This window comes from Hemicordylus capensis, chromosome 1 (assembly GCF_027244095.1).
Source record: "Hemicordylus capensis ecotype Gifberg chromosome 1, rHemCap1.1.pri, whole genome shotgun sequence".
Lineage (NCBI taxonomy): Eukaryota > Metazoa > Chordata > Lepidosauria > Squamata > Cordylidae > Hemicordylus > Hemicordylus capensis.
The window spans coordinates 160,329,050-160,345,944 of record NC_069657.1 but is presented as its reverse complement, the minus strand read 5'-3'; the positions used below and the strand labels follow the sequence as shown (position 1 = coordinate 160,345,944).

Below are 16,895 nucleotides of genomic sequence, written 5' to 3'. Positions count from 1 at the left end.
TGCATAACTGGCACTATACTGGGGAAAAAAACCCTTTAATATACTGTTAAGAGGTGAAAACAGACATTCAAAAATTGGGCACACAGTTTCAGCATTCCTTAGCTTGATAGGTTACAGATAAAACACAATGGACCAGTTGTAAGGATTTGCAAAGCACAAAAAGAAAAGCAATCTAATGTGCTCTAACTTCAAACGATTCCCTGGCTAAGGCTTTCTGAAGCCAAAATCCTGGTTTCTTTCTTTCCTTGAACTCACCAAAGCCATGGCAGAGGATTCAGGTTTCCTGGCTTTCCCTGGACGTGGAGAGAGAGATTCCCCTGCAACCAGACCACTCCTGGATGCATCCTTCTTGCTCTCTAGCCAGCTTCCAACTGAGATCCAAGAAAGCCTTCTCTTCCTGCTGCAAGGCCCTCTAGTTCCTGCCCACCATGTGCTGAGTGGGTGTTTCCTAGGCTGTCAGTCAGGACAGGGTTCACTTCCAGTTCACTCTTTAAGTTAAGGAGGGCATTCTGTTTAAACAAACAGAATTAAACGCTCTATTTAAACCCTAGACCACTATAAAAATGATGCCTTTTCTGATCAGTTTAAGAGGCCTGACTTAAACTGAGCCTTCTGCTCCATATCTTTCTCACATGGGTAGTAGAATTCTGCAAAAGGAAGTGATTGGCAAGCAAAAACAAAAACTCCAGAATTCGGCATTCCCAATTACAAAAAAATATACATTTTATTTTAGATCTATTGTTCATGAAATCTAAGCAGTCAACTTTGGCAAAGCTACTTGGGTAATAAAGACTCAGAAAGGGTCAATTCAGTTTTAACACCAATCATTACTGGAACAAGCTCTGTGGTTGTGTATCCCTCCTGCCAGCTGCTGCTCCCCTTAGTTAGCAACCAGATTTTTTTAGCAAAGCAAAGTATGCTGCTATATCCAAACAAGCAAACTATGGCTTGTGCAAGTCTTGCAAACATGGGCTAGAAATCAGGATATTATTGCTGGTTTGTAGGGAAGTTTGCAGGTTCTGATGTAATTACAACCTATGGTTTGCCAAAAACCTGGACGATGCTAATCAAGCAAAGAGAGCACAGAGCTTGTTCACGTAACATCAAAACCAAGCCATATAGTGTAGATAGGCCAGTTTTATGTGTCAGGGCAAAGGGACAAGGAATATGAACTTATCTGAAAACTTCAACCAAGACCACTTCTATTTTTAGAGCCGTACAAGCTTCTCCCCACAGCCATGATAACTAACACAATACTCAAGAGTTAGATGTTAGATAGTGCTTCAGTTAGGCAGAACAAACCATGTAACTTCATAATCCAAACTCCTTTTCTGGTTTTCATTTCCCTCCTCTCTCTTTGATTCAATCTCCTTTCACCAGTTAAAATGTAATTCCTGAACCCATCTAACAGTCCACCCTCAAATGTCATGGTACTTCAGGCACTCTCCCTTGTGCTAAAGCTTTTATGGACAGAAACACCATCCCATTGATCAAGAACCCCAAGTCATATACCTCAAAAAACAGAAGTCCATAAGAATATCCAAAGTTTTCCAACTGGGAAACTTAAATTGCTGTGATTTCAGTGCATCATACTCTCCAATTTTGGATTTCAGAGTTTTCAGTATGTTTGTGTCTGTATTAACAAAAGCAAGCATCCTATTGACAGAAGACACCTCTAAAAACTGGCCCCAGGTCCAGAAATGTGACTAACATTTGCACATCTCTGCATACAGACAGCAGTGCATGAAAGTTTACAGAACTGCAATGATGAATAGTACTGCCAGCCCCAGTAGTTAGCCTTTCGTTTCTAATCTAAACCTGATGCGCCAGATCTTGCACAGCATAATGGGAACATTCTGTTTAAAACTGACAAGCAACGAAAAGTAGATGTCATGCGTACGCTCTGAATCTCAGCAGACATTATTAATTCAATATTCCAACATCTCCTGCTCTGCAAATCATTCAAACATCAAACGCCCTGGCAAGGTCTCTCTAATTAAAACATGGGAAGGCTGCGATAAAAAGTAAGTATTTCCGTCATATCATTTGTGGTTCTTGCATTCTTAATTCAACTTGCTTTGTGTTAATTATGCCGAGGACCCACGTAGTGTTGTGGTGAAGGGAGAAGTGGTCACTTTGAACCAACTCTTATTGCCTCATTATGCATCTGAGAAATTAGATCATTTCTTAAACAAGAATTCTGCTAACATGAACTGGAGGGTGGGACATGTTCAGACTTAAGCTTTGAAGAAAAGCCTAGCATGAATGTTCATATTGCTCTCCTGGAGAACACACCTAGCAAAGACTGATGTATAATTATGGGCTCTAAATCTGCTTTCAAAGGGTCTACCAGAAACATGCATTATTCCCCAAGTAAAACTAGGGAGGCCGGTATCCCCCTCTCCCCATGTCACCAATTAAAATTCCCATATAAAAAAATGGGAGGAGCTGGAGACAGATTGACTTTTATTAGAGAATGTTTAACATATGGTTTACAGAAGCAATAGTGAATAGAATTTCCCGATAAAACACGGCCGCGTACTAACGAATGTGTGGTTGCAAAGGTAGAGAGAATATAGCACTGTACGCAAGTTCCTACGGGTTTGGGTAGAGTCCGGTTAAAGGAGTTCAGTGAGAGGAATGTCCAAAAGGTCCAAGGGAGGGACGGATCCACCTTCACTGCAAGTGTTCACAGTTGTATTCAATAAAACTATCACTACTAATACTACTAATAATATTCATAAACAGCTTTTCAACTCAAAAGTTATCAAAGTAGTTTACAAAGTAAAGAATAATAGGATTCCCTGTCCCCAAAGTGCTCACAGTCTAAAAAGAAACACAAGGTAGACCCCAGCCAGCAGATAGTGCTCCCATGTAGTCACCCATCTGAACACAAACCAAGCTGAACCCTGCTTAGCAAGGGGACAATTCATGCTCACTACCGCAAGGCCAGCTCTCCTCCTAAAACTCACCATCCAGAGTAACAAGTTAGGACTGTGAACAGTGCAGAACCAAATCATGCTGCTTGACTGTGTTCAAAGAAAAAGAAGGAGGTTGTTCCAGCTATGTGAGAAGAGCACAAAAGTGGAATTACAGAACAGGACAAAGGAAGCCAACTCCAGAGAAGCTGAAACTTGAAATTAAGACTTAGCTGATCAAGTCCAACAACCTTCTACCCACTGGGATCACATAGGTAGCTAAAAATATCCTGGGCTATGTCTGTAAAACTGGGTTCAAGGAGGAGATGTTCAACGTGTTCTGGATGCGGGTTTCAAACACCATTCAAAGTGCTGGTATCAGAGACGCAATTCTTGGGCGGTATAAAAATATGTTAAATAAATAAACAAACAAACACACACACACACATATATATCTTGTAAACGTACCCGGCGCTAATCCCATGCGTGGCAGCTCTTGTGAGAGTCCGCAAGCGAGCTGCCAATTAGCGGCCGGTGGCCGAGGAGAAGGAGAACTCTAGTAAAATCACATCAACATGATGGGCTGAATAAAAACTTGATAAAAAGTAACACATAGCCAACAGCACATAAACTGGATAATGAGACTAAAAATATATATAAAGTAATAAGGGAATATACACAGAATTACTACTTTGAATATTAGTTATTTATTAGTTATTTTCTTCACCCCTTTATGGATTTTTTTTCCATATCCTTTTTTTAGTCTCATTATCCAGTTTATGTGCTGCTTGTTTTGTGTTAGTTTTTATCAAGCTTTTATTCAGTTCATCATGTTGATGTATTTTACTAGGGTTTTTTCTTTTCTTACCCAGTATGTATTTTTATATCTTTTGAGTAAATACAATATATTTTGTAGTCACCTAAGGAAGTGGGTGTCCTCAAAATGCTTTGTTTTCAGCAATAAACCCACTTTTACACCTTCCCACATTTTGAGCTCAGATCCTTCTTCAGGTATCCTCCTCCACCTTCAGCCCTTGTAGAGGTTGTTATCAGACAGCAGGGCCACCTCCACTGTGGCACCCTTCCCAGGGATGCTCACCTGGCACCAGACAAAGAAAGACCTTTTTATTTCCTCAGGTCAGCTAGCTGATTTTAACTTGGGTGTGGGTGTGGGGGAGGTTAATTGGTTTCTGCTTCTTTCTTTTTTTACTGCTTTGCTGAGCATGATTAGCATTTTCTGAATTCGCTTTTTATTTTGTAAGCTGCCATCAGAACCCGTTAGGTGAAGCGGGGCATACCTTTTTTAAAAAAATACAATTGCCAGCATATTCAGCACACATCAGTAGTAGCAGTCCAGATGTTACAACTACTCTCACTGATTAATACATTTGTAGAGCATTCTGCAGTGCCCAAATTAGAAGAACCACAACTATTACAAATAATATTGAAGTATTCGAGGAGATTTTAAAATCAATTCCTACCATGTAATGGCAAGTTGGTTTTAAGAAATCAGAAAGGAAAATCTTGTGGTAAACACTATAAAATTGTTCATATATAAAGAAAGATACAATGGACGTTGTTGCCTTGTCATGAACATCCTCCAGTGGTATGTTAAAAAGAAGTGAGTATGGCCAAAGAAGGGGAGTACGGACCTATTCTAATTTTACCTTTCTCCCTCCAGTCATGCTTGGGATGAAATTAGAAGCAGACCAAAAAGCTCACACACATACCTCTGCCTCTTGCACATTCCTCCTTCCAAGAGAAAAAGTGAACCACCAAACCAGATGATTGTGTTTGTTTGCATGTGTGATCTCATTTTGAACTTGAACCCACTAGGAAGTGAGCTATCTGAATCTCCCAGGATCAAGATGATCCCACATTTAGACAATCATGAGTTGTATACCCCAGTTTGGTCAGTTGTTCTTCTCCCTGCATTGGGGGTGTTGGGCGGGGAGCATACAAACCAGGAGACCCACTGCTGTCCTCTCCAAGTATCACAGCAAGACGGAGAGAGGACGGTTTTCTGAATGAAGCCTACGTGTTACGTGGTAGCTATGCACTGTTCTAAAAATGATGACTGAATGAATAAATAGTGCACAGCATGGGTGGCAGTGTCAAAACAGATCGACACGGAAGTCAGTGGTAATAAGGATCTTAGCAATCCTTCCAAAATCATATAAGAAAACAGAAAACAGAGAATAGTGTTACCTTCCTCTTCTTTTCCTTCTCACCACACACAGCTCCCACACAGGAAAGTTTAGACCCCAAAATTTAGTAGGGATAGGGAATGGCAGCACACCACTTACCCGCAATCTATCCAGGATATTGTACCTCGGCCTTTCACCGCTTGGGCTACATCAGATAATAACCTGAGCGAACTTTCAGCAGCCACCGCTGGAAGAGATAAACAGATACATATTTTACAATAACCGCCCTGAGCAATTTTTGGAAGGGCGGTATAGAAATCAAATCAAATCAATCATCATAAATATCCAGACACTATTTGAAAGCATTCTTTTTTTTAAAAAAAAAGAACTCTCGGAATGCTTCGTCTATCGAGCAAAGGTTCTCAAACAGGTGACAGAGATGGCAAACACCTTTCCCACAACCTTTAGCTATGTTGAGATCCAAGGAGCTACTTTAGGCATGTTCAAAGATCTGAGCAATTTCCCCCTTTTGAGCAAGAAAGACTGCTCCATATCACAAACTACTTTTGGAAGTCACCTCAGGGTAACAAGGGGAGGATGTTTGTTCTCCATGAAACACAATCCGAAAGCCTCCTGAGGTGTATGGAATTAGTTGTGAGAGTTCTTGGATCTGGCCTATGTAACTTGATTGATACTCTTAAAAACCATCCACTTCCTCTCAATTAATGCAATATGGTTAGCGTGCTGGACTAGCACTGGGGAGACCCGAGTTCAAATCCCCATTCAGCCATGATACTTGATGGGTGACTCTGGGCCAGACACTTCTCTCTCAGCCTAACCTACTTCACAGGGTTGTTGTGAGGAGAAACCTAAGTATGTAGTACACAGCTCTGGGCTCCTTGGAGGAAGAGTGGGATATAAAATGTAAAAAATAAAAATGAAAAATAAAAAAAAATTATATAGTCCAATAAGGGTTAATTCATCTTTCTGAAACTTTGCCCACTCCTCATATCCTCACTGCTGAACCATCTTCTGCTAGCTTCTTCGTCTTCAAACAAGCAAATATGACCCTGCTCTTAACCTTCTTCCTATTCATATGCTCAGCCATGGATGAAATTTACCACTGAGAAGTCACTCTTTTTCTCTTTAGTTACATTCAAATAGGCTTCAATCAGTTTTATATTGACCTATGGAGACTAATTATGACAAAAACCAGACAACCCCCCATTTAGAGAAATGCATCCCAAATACTGTACAAGATCTTATGGCAATTTCAATTGCTGGATAATGATTTTTCTTGTATTCCAAACTTCCAAAATTAGAAGACATCACTACGGACAAATACCAGCTAGTTACTTCTTACCTACCACACTGGACACGCCTGCCAGATTTGGACAGCGCAAGACGTGAGACCAAGAAGTGTCATAAAACACTGTATCAGAGAGGGAATGCAAGCCATAACTCAGTGATAGCACATGCTCTGCATTCTGACGGTTCCAGTTTCAATTCTGGAATAAAGCTAGGAAATACCCTATCTGAAGACCAGGGTAGCAGCTACAGCCTGTCAGAGTAGACAATAATGACCTAGTTGGGCCAATGATCTAAGTATAAAGCAGCTTTATTTATTTTTTTTTATTTATTGTTGAATTTATATACCACCTTTCATTAAAAACAATCTCAAGGCAGTTTACAAAAGTTATATATATATATTCTCTTATAGACAAATTCTTACAGACGAATTCTTATTGGCCTTGGCCCTGATCCAGCTGGGCTGTTCTTATGTTCTTATTACTAACAAATGCAGAACCTTGCTGCCAGAGGTGGGAGGACTTTTTTGTTGCTGTTATTTTGTTTAACCACAGTAACTAAGGTCCTCAAAATATGAGAGGTATTTTCTACTAGGGAGGCAAGATACTACTTTGAGAAGTTAGTGGCCACCATGCAATTTAGATTCTTCTCTTGCATTGCTGCTCTTCCTAAAATGAAGATCTGCAGGACAGCTAAAATCACTCCTGTTGCAATTAACACCACATTTCATTATGTCATGAATGTAAATATTTCAAAGTATCAATCCTCACCCCACCTCTTTAGAAAATGTTAATTTTTTAACCGCTAAAGCCTGTTCTCCACGTTTGAAATTTGCCTGTTATCTTAAATTGGCAGATTCAGCTGAGATATGTGGAATTCATTAACAGTTTCCTTTTATGACCAATAACATACTGTACCCACTGTAAACAATTACACTTTATAACGTTTCTGAGGAAAAGCATATCCCCTTATGAAAACCTGCTTATTTGCATTTAAGGAAAACTCATTGTGGAGAGGTAGAGGAAGAGGGAGTATTTTCATGCCCATTCTCATTCTGTCACCAAAACCATCTCTTTAAAAATGTTATGAATCGCTATCCTCCACTCCACAGCAGCACCTGTGCTATGGAGGGGGGCGGGAATCCAGAGAACCTCTCAGCAATGGCTAGCAAGAGCCCCTCCCCCCCACCCCCAGGTGCTAACAGTCCTACACATCCCTGCTGTACTGAGACAGGTGAGACAGTTCATGTGCAGGATGGACATTCCTTCCCAGCCCTGAAAAAGATGCAATGGATGTGACATTTTAATTAACATCTAAATGTTTCACATTTAAAATGGGCATTTTCCACAAATATATATTTGTACTGCAGAGGAGACAAATGAATTTTACATCATATTCAGTAATATGTGCAAAAAGATGATTCTGTTTCATAAAATGATGGGGTTTGTTGAAGTAGGCTTTATCTAGGGATAAGTACTAGTGGGTGTTACCATGAGCTGTAAAGTTGGTTTGTTCAAATTGTTGAATAATAGGTAGGTATGAATTTCTGCAACAGTTCTGAACTTTTGAGACAGCTATTTAGAACTTAGAGTTGATTGTTTCATGTGATGAGAGCAGTGTCTAGACCTTTTTGTCAATCTTGCACTATAGGACTTTAAAATTTACACACAATCAGCAAATAATAAACAGGTGCCTAGAATATAAACAGTTTAAGGCATAAACTTGCTTCTAGACAAGGACAGCTTTTCCTTCTTCATGAAATGGATGCTACACATTATTCTACAGCCAATATACTTCCTTACAATACTTCTTAGGTTCCTTTTCACGATGATCCAGACTGGCAGGAAAGCGGGAATCCCAGATCCAAGCAGCACATGCACTCCTCATTTTATGTTGTAAGAACTGAGATACACAGGGCTTGCAGTAGTGCTCAGCCAACACTGATCTAGGATGATCAGTGATCTAGGATTTGATGCAGAGTGGCTGTTCTGAGGTCAATGTAGGCTAGGTGGGATTGCAAGCCCTACGTTTCCAGGCTCTTACAACAAAAAGTCAGGAGCACGCGTGCTGCTTGAATCTAGGATTTCTACTTTCCCACCAGCCTGGATCATTGTGAGAACAGGCCCTTAGCTGACTTCCCTAAGTAGTCAAAGGACACATATAAGATTAAAAATTAAAATAAAATCCATTAATAAAAATACAAAGCAGTACACACAGCTATATCTGCAACATTACTCCTTTGGGGAGAAAGCCTACAAAGCTGTTGAGAGAAGTACCCACCCACTGATCCACTTCTTTAGCTTCAAGCTGGAGAAGGCACCCTAGGTATGTTGTCTATCCAGCACCAAAGGAAGTCCCAGCCTTTTGCTCAAACTGGAGCTGGCTAATCAAGACTTCATTCAGTGTCAAAAAGTACCAGCCTTTCCCTCCTGATACAGAGGGCAAGGTTTGGGTTGATCATTTTGGCAGAGATGCCTCAAGTGCCTCACTCATTCAGCATCAAAATAAGCTCCTGTTTCTTTCCCGGGTCCAAGCTTGGCACTGGTGAAGGAGAGTGGTGGAGACAGTCCCACAGTTGCAGCAAACATCTCTGCTCAAGTCTCCTCTCTGTAAAGTCAGAGGAAGAGAGCTAATCTAGAGGAAGAGAGCTGGTCTTGTGGTAGCAAGCATGACTTGTCCCCTAAGCTAAGCAGGGTCCACCCTATTTGCATATGAAAGGGAGACTAGAAGTGTGAGCACTGTGATTTATTACCCTTAGGGGATGCAGCCACTCTGGGAAGAGTATCTAGATTCCAAGTTCCTTCCCTGGCATCTCCAAGATAGGGCTGAGAGAGATTCCTGCCTGCAGCCTGTGTAGACAATACTGAGCGAGATGGACCTATGGGTCGATTCAGGATATGGCAGCTTCCCATGTTCCTATGACTAAGGCTGCCATTCTATGCGCATCCACCTGGGTGTAAACCTCATAAACACAGCAGGATGTATTTTTCTAAATAAAAACATGTAGCATTGTGTTTAAGGGAGGGTGGATCTTGGCCACCACTCATTCTGGCTTGGCCACCATAGTCAACCGAAATGTCTGGATCCCTGTTTTTCCATTTGAACAAATATTACAACACTTTAACAGAGTTATCTTGGCAACTATTTTAATTATGTTTACCATGAAAGCACTGGGTAAAAAAAAACACCAAACTAGTTTGGTTTGAACTAATAGTTTAGAACCCAAATCATGGTCTGAGCTAAACATAAAGCAGACCATAACTTAAAGCTATGTGTGTGTTTACATTTTCCTTCTGCTCGGCAATCCAGTCTCTAGACAACCCTGGAGACAGACCATTGTCAATATAAATTTTGTTTATATGCCACCTTTACACATAAAATATGCTTAAAGCAATGTACATTAAAAATGACAATGTAACAATAAATCAATCAAAAATACAGGTTGCTTACCTGTAACTAGAGATCTGGAAGTAATCCGTTGTGGTCATAAGGCATGGGTTCTGCGCCTGCGCAAGGACCTCACGGGCTGATTGAGTAGCTCCTCGTGACGCCCCTTCCGCCTGCACGTGCTGTGCTGAGTCTTTAAAGAGGTGGCTGGGGCGTCCATTTTCCAGTTTCTCGCAGACCGCCGGAGTGACGATCCGCAGGAAAAGTCCAAATGCAGCTGTGCTTCATACTGCAGCGGGGACGGTAGGGAGGGGCTTATGATCACAACGGATCACTTCCAGATCTCTAGTTACAGGTAAGCAACCTGTATATCTGGAACGTGATCCATTGTGGTCATAAGGCATGGGTGATTAGCTAGCTTCTCGTACTGGAGACAGGTGCAGTATTTCCAGCTAGGCTAATACCCTTTTTAGAACACTCCTCCCAAAATCTGCTTCCTTTGCCATCCTTAAGTCCAGGGCGTAGTGCTTTATGAAGGGCAACTGCGAGGACCACGTGGCTACCATGCAAATGTCCGACATACTAATGTCCGACAAATGAGCAGCTGAGGCTGCATACGCTCTCATCGAGTGAGCTCGTACAGTGCTTGGCGGGGCAACACCTTGGCTGTTGTATGATTGAAAAATCGCCTCAACCAGCCAATGCGCCAGACGTTGTCTTGATATCAGAAGACCCTTGCATTTCCCCTTGTATCCCACGAAAAGTTTTCTAGTCTTCCTAAAAGGCTGCGATCTTTGTAGATAGAATAGGAGGGCCCGCCGCACATCTAAGGAGTGGAGCGCTGTATCCAATGGGGTTTCCGGATTCTGAAAGAAGGTCGGGAGCACCACTTCCTGGTTAATATGGAAGTCTGTGACAATCTTTGTGCGAAAACGAGGGTCCAGTCTCATGACTACCTTGTGGGGATAGAATTGCGTATAAGGTTTTTCGACACAGAGAGCTGTCAGTTCCCCCACGCGTTTTGCTGTCGTGATTGCTACCAAGAAGGCGGTCTTCAAAGACAGCATCTTGAGGGGCACAGTGGCTAGAGGCTCAAAGGGGCTTGCCGTTAGTGTGGAGAGTACCAAGGATAGGCTCCATTGTTCCATAGGCCGTCGTATGGGCGGATGTAAGTTATTTAGGCCCTTCATGAAATGTTTGCAATCCGGGTGGGAGAATACAGTCGTCCCATCCCAACCCGCGTGTTTCGCCGAAATAGCTGCTAGATGAATCTTGATAGATACGTTTGCTAAGCCCTTCAACTTTAGGGAGGTCAGGTAAAGGAGCACGTCCCGAGCAGTGGCCTGGGAAGGTGCCTTTCCTTTACTTGACATATGGATCTTAAAACGCTTCCATTTGCTAGCGTAGTTTTTACGTGTAGACCTTGTCCTACTGTTGAGGAGGATAGCCTTCAAGGAGCGATCCTCCAAGCTGTCATCTTTAGGGTGTGAACCTCTGGATGCCAAATCCGGCCCTGCTGCTTGTGCAGTAGATCTGGTACTTGCGGGAGCCTGACATAGATCCCCTGAGACATTTGTAACAACGGGGCGAACCACAGCTGGCGTGGCCACCACGGTGTTAAAAGTATGCAGTCTGCCTTGTCCCAAAGTATCTGCCCCAGGACTCTTCCTATCAGGGGCAGTGGGGGGGAAAGATAGAGAAGGCCCACATCCCACGTGCGGAGAAAAGCATCCCCCAGGGATCCTTCTCCAATGCCTGCACGCGAGCAATAACTTGCACACTTTTTGTTGGCAAGTGTTGCAAATAAATCCATCTCGGGAACCCCCCAAATCTTGAAAATCTGTTGGAGGTAAGTAGGCTTTATTTCCCACTCGTGTCTCTGATTGGAATCCATCACTCTGCTGAGGTTGTCGGCTAGGTGGTTGTCTATGCCCCGTATGTGGAGGACCATCGGATAGATGACTTGGTGAACGCACCAATTCCAAAGTTTTTGAGCAAGGAGGCATAAGGAGACTGAGACTGTGCCTCCCTGGCGATTGATGTAGGCAATCGCCGTCGTGTTGTCCAACGCTATTTGGACCACAGAGTTCCGCAGCTGTGGCTGAAATGCTTTCAGAGCGAGGAACACTGCCAGCAGCTCTAGGTAGTTGATGTGCTGCTTGGCTTGTAAAGGGGTCCACTGTCCTTGAATGCAGAGACCATCACAATGGGCGCCCCATCCGGTTAGCGACGCGTCCGTGGTTACCCACTGAGTTGGGGTAAGTGGTGTGAATGGAACCCCTTGTGTCAGGTTCCGGGGGTCCAACCACCAAAGCAGTTCTTTCAAAACTCTCCGTGGCATTTCCAAGTGCATGTTCTCGCTTGTCCACATTGGGACGGAAGCTGCGAAGATACCACAGCTGTATCACACGCATCCTCAAGTGTGTGTAAAGCACTGTCGTGGCACAGGAGGCCATAAGGCTGAGATGTTTTTGAAACTGTACCGCCGGTTGGCGTGGGTTCTGTAGAAGTCTGTGGATGAGCACATGTAGTTGCAGGACGCGCTCTTGGGGCAGAAAAGCTCTCTTGCAGCCGAAATCTAACACCGCTCCTATGAAATTTATCCGTCGTACGGGAGTCAGGTTCGATTTCTTCCAGTTAATTTTGATTCCTAGAGATTTGAGCAGATGGACCATGTCTCAAATTTGTTTGGACAACAGGTGTTTGTCGTGGCTCACCAGGAGCCAATCGTCCAGGTACGGGTAAATCATCATGCCCCGTGTCCTTAGATAGGCCACCACTACCGCCATCACCTTTGTGAACACCCGTGGTGCTGTTGAGAGACCAAAGGGTAGGACCTGATATTGGTAAAGTTGATCCCCCACTGAGAAGCGAAGGTATTTACGGTGATTGGCCTGGATGCCTACATGAAAGTAAGCATCCTCCAGGTCCAAGGTAGCTGCCCACATTCCCCGGTCTAAGAAGGGAAGAATAGTCTGTAGAGTTGTCATCTTGAATTTCGATGTCGAGATGTACTCGTTGAGCCCTCACAAGTCCATTATAGCTCTGATGCCGCCATCCCTCTTTGGGATTTGGAAGTAACGGGAATAGTATCCCGACAGCCTGTCCGGCCACTGCACTCGAACAATCGCTTCTTTCTCTAATAACAGTCCCTCCTGCAGCACCCTCCTGGCTGCCGTGAAGATTACTACAGAGAACGGCGGCTGGGTCTTGAACTCCAATGCATAACCAGTCTGGACTATATGGAGCACTCAACGATCCGATGTTATATTGTGCCATGCCTGGGCATAGCTCGTTGCGGTATTGCTGGAGGCTGCGGGACCGATGGGAAGGGTCCTGGCATGGCTGGGTTCCCCGGGTGGAAGGGGACTACAGCTGGGGTTGGGAGGTGTTGTCAGAGTGTGCAGTGGTCAGACAGTCCCATCAAAAACCTTGCTTGTTATTGTCCTTGGCAGGGCGGTGGGGGGAGGCCCTTTGATTTCTGGCGGAAGCCCTTCGCTCGTTGGGTAGGTCGGTACTGACGCCAGTAATCTCTCCTGTCCTGGTACTTGTAGGGCTTCTGGCACTGAAAGTACAGCCCTTAGAGAAAGTGTTTGATGCGCTGGTAGACGCCATAAAGGTGTGCGCTGTGGATTTCGATTTTTTCCAAGACTTCATGGTGGAGTCCGTCTCATCATGGAAAAGGCCCTTCCCATCAAAGGCAAGGCCTTCCACTTTGTCTTTCATGTCCTGCTGTAAAGACATAGAGCGCAGCCAGGCATGGCGGCACATGCTAACAGCAGTCACCATTGTACGGGACTCTGTCTCTGCAAGGTGTTCAAAGGTGATCAACTGTTGTCTCGTAATCGCTGTTGTCTTTTCATAGGTTTCGTTGAACTTCCACTGAAATTCCTCCGGGGACACAGACATGGAGTCCTGTAACAGGGAGTCCCACAGAAGTTGAGTGTAGCGAGCCATAGAAGCGGCATAGTTGGCTATGCGGATAGCGAGGCTAGTGGTAGAGTAGATTTTCCTGCCCATAACATCAATCTTGCTCTGTCAGCAGGGGTCGTATGACGGCGGGCGCCTTGAGACTTCTTCGCGCAATCAATGACCAGCGAATTCGGAGTCGGGTGACACAAAAGGTAAGAATTGTCATCCTCAGTAATCCTGTACAAATTTTCTAAGCGCTTAGAGGTAGGAGCAGAAACATGTAACATCTCCCACGCTGCTTTGGCCGCCTTACTAATGGCTGGTATCATTGTAAGGGCCACTGGGTGAGAGGTTTTTGATTTTTGCATCATGTTGTACACTGGGTCCACAGTGTCCGCGTCAGGAGATTTCAGTTCCATCCCCAGCGCTTCAGCAATGTCTCTAATAAGGGTATGCTTTAAGTTCCTCCGTCGGGGAAGTAGAGAGTCTTGGTGGAACATCAGAGGGCGGATCCGATCACCTGCTAACGTTGTTAGAGTCAGATTCTGGGGAAGTGTCCTTATCTTCGTCACCCGGGGAGAATGGGGGTGAGGGTGGAGGGGTGGACTTTCTCTTCCGCTTGCCTCCTAGTTTTCAGAGGGCTGAGAAGGAGGTTGCAGCTGTTGGATTGCCGGAATCTGATGTATGTGTGGTTGCGTCTGCGCAAGTTGCAGCGGCGGTTGTTGTAGTACAGGATGCAATTGCGGGGGAGCCACCAGTGACAGTTGGGACGGAAGACCCAAGGGATCCTGGAGAGGCTGTTCTATTGTGTGGCCAGGTTGAGGTGCACAGGTAGGCATCTGCCCAGGTGTTTGTCTGGTTTTGCAACGTAGAAAGTCAGCATAGTCTTGTAATAAGGTATGTCTGAAACCGCAGACGTGTTCTGGTTGCCTGGGAGATATGTAAGGTGGCTGTTGGCGAGTGGCCGATAAGGCTTTCAGAAGTTGAGCTGTTGTAGAGACGTCCAGCTGAGTCGAGGTCGAAGGCTGAATCATCACGGATGGGTGGAGCGAAGTAGACGACTGGACCAACGTAGTGGAAGTCGATGTCGGCGTCGGGCGCTGCAATGGCAGCAGAGTCGGTATCGATGTTGTAGGTAACAATGGTATCGACGCCGGAGGGAGCCTCGATACTGAGGGAGCTGTCAACGCAGACAACTGAAGTAACTGTGAACACAATGGCGATTTCGGTAGCCCAGGGTCCAGTTCCTCTCCCTCGATATCGAGACCCGTCGTCAAGAAGCCTCGGAAGGTAGAGCCCGAAGGCGTTCCAGAGGTGGAGCCCATGAGGTCTCGTAGGTCAGGATACCCCTCATCCTCCAGCAACTGCATACGAGGTGTACACGGAGTTGCAGGCGACTGAATCGGTGTTTGAGCCGGGGAGAGCAAACGAACGAACCTTCCAGTCTACATCGGTGTTATCGACATTGAGGCAGCAGGTTCGGCTGTTGGTGTCGACATCTATAGTGGAGTCTGCACCGACGCCAAGAGAGTCGCCGATACCGAAGGTGGTGCAGGCGACCTGGCAGCATAGACGGAGTCTTCTGAGTCAATATCAAAGGCCTGGGCTGCTGCAGGGGAGGGGGTGCGGTGCTTCTTTACCGGAGGAGCAACAGAAGCCTCTGCGCTAGCGTGCCCTTTTTCGTGGTGGTCGTGGTGCCTGCGCTTGTGCTCCTTTTTGGTAACATCTTTGGGCTTCTTGAAACCTTTTTCGCTAGCCTTCAACGCGGTTTTAGACTGCTGTGTTGCAGTTCCGCGGTCATCATGAGCTGTGTCCCGCGCCGGAGAGGTCGGTGCCGATAGAACCTTCGATGTCGATGGAGACTTAGGTGAGGCACCCGAGCGCGGTGTCGGCGGGCGAAGCGCTTCATCGTACAGTGCAGCCCGAAGACACAAAGCTCTATTTTGCCTGGTTTGTTTGGAAAACGAGCAACAAATCTAACAAGTCATGGTGTTGTGCTCCTCCCCCAGGCACATCAGACAAGTGTCGTGGTGGTCAGTCGAAGGCAGTTTCGCACGGCATTTTACACAACGCTTAAAAGATTTGGTAACCTCCATTGAAACTGCAAGAATAGAAGGTTAGCCGCGCACAAGAAATAGTCCAAAATCCAAAGGCAGTCCAAATACAGTCCAGGTCAAGCCGAGTAAGACAAAACAATCAGTCGTCGAAGCTAATCCGCGGAGCAAAGAAACAGGTAGTTAGGCAATCCGGGTCAAAGTTCCAATATCAGCAAAAACCAGTCCGTAAGGCAAAGGCGAAGTCCGTAAAGCAAGTCCGAGTCAAGAATAGAATAATTAAGCAAATAACAGTAGCGAGGAGCTTCAGCTTTGAGGTGTGAACGCTAAGGCGGTCAAAGAGAAACTGGAAAATGGACGCCCCAGCCACCTCTTTAAAGACTCAGCACAGCACGTGCAGGCGGAAGGGGCGTCACAAGGAGCTACTCAATCAGCCCGTGAGGTCCTTGCGCAGGCGCAGAACCCATGCCTTATGACCACAATGGATCACGTTCTAGATCTAATATATATCACTGAGCATCATTCAGACCAAGTTTATAATGACTCAGTCCCAATGAAATTAATGGGACTTGAGTTACAGTTGGTTCACATGTAATGGGCAAGTAAGGTTGCCGTGAACCATCACTTCCCCACAAGCCAATACTTCCATGCTAGCTGCATCATCCAAACCCAAAAATGTCAGCTTATCCTTCAGCACTTTCCTTCAGCAACCCATCATCTGTAACCAACTTCAACACTAGGTTACAGATGTCAGGTTGCTAGAGGGGAGTGCCGAGGGATAAGGCAACATTTCTAGGTTCAGGAAATATGACTGACATGCAAATAACAGCTTGTGTCAGAAGTGTGCACTTGAGAGGAACAGACAGTTCACGACAACCTTACTCTCCACATTATTTATTATTTCATTTATTTAATGTATACAATGCCTGACTTGAAGGCTCTAGGCAGTTCACAAAAGTAAATACAATAAAGGCAAAACAAAACCTCCATTTAAACACAGTGACAAGGAACACTGAAGTTGACTTCTGTACATCAAAATGTCTGTTCTTTATTTGTTGTTTTTAATTTTCTTTTACTCTATGCAATAAAAAGGTCTGGAAAGAAGAATTTGGAGTAGATCCATTATGCGTATTGCATCACAGTATATCAACTAACCATTAAAACAATTT

General features: G+C 44.7%; 1 protein-coding gene across 4 annotated transcripts in view; it reads right to left on the bottom strand.

Moving 5' to 3' along the window:
• The window catches only part of PDIA5 (protein disulfide isomerase family A member 5), a 249,934-nt gene that overhangs the window by 169,544 nt on the left and 63,495 nt on the right, over positions 1-16,895 (bottom strand). For all 4 annotated transcript variants that reach the window (XR_008313477.1, XM_053284904.1, XM_053284906.1 and 1 more), the window contains one exon: positions 5,225-5,312. Coding sequence is in view for 3 of the 4 variants with exons in the window: in XM_053284904.1 (XP_053140879.1) it covers positions 5,225-5,312 (88 nt within the window). In the remaining variant the exon portion in view is untranslated. The remainder of the gene's footprint in view (positions 1-5,224; positions 5,313-16,895) is intronic.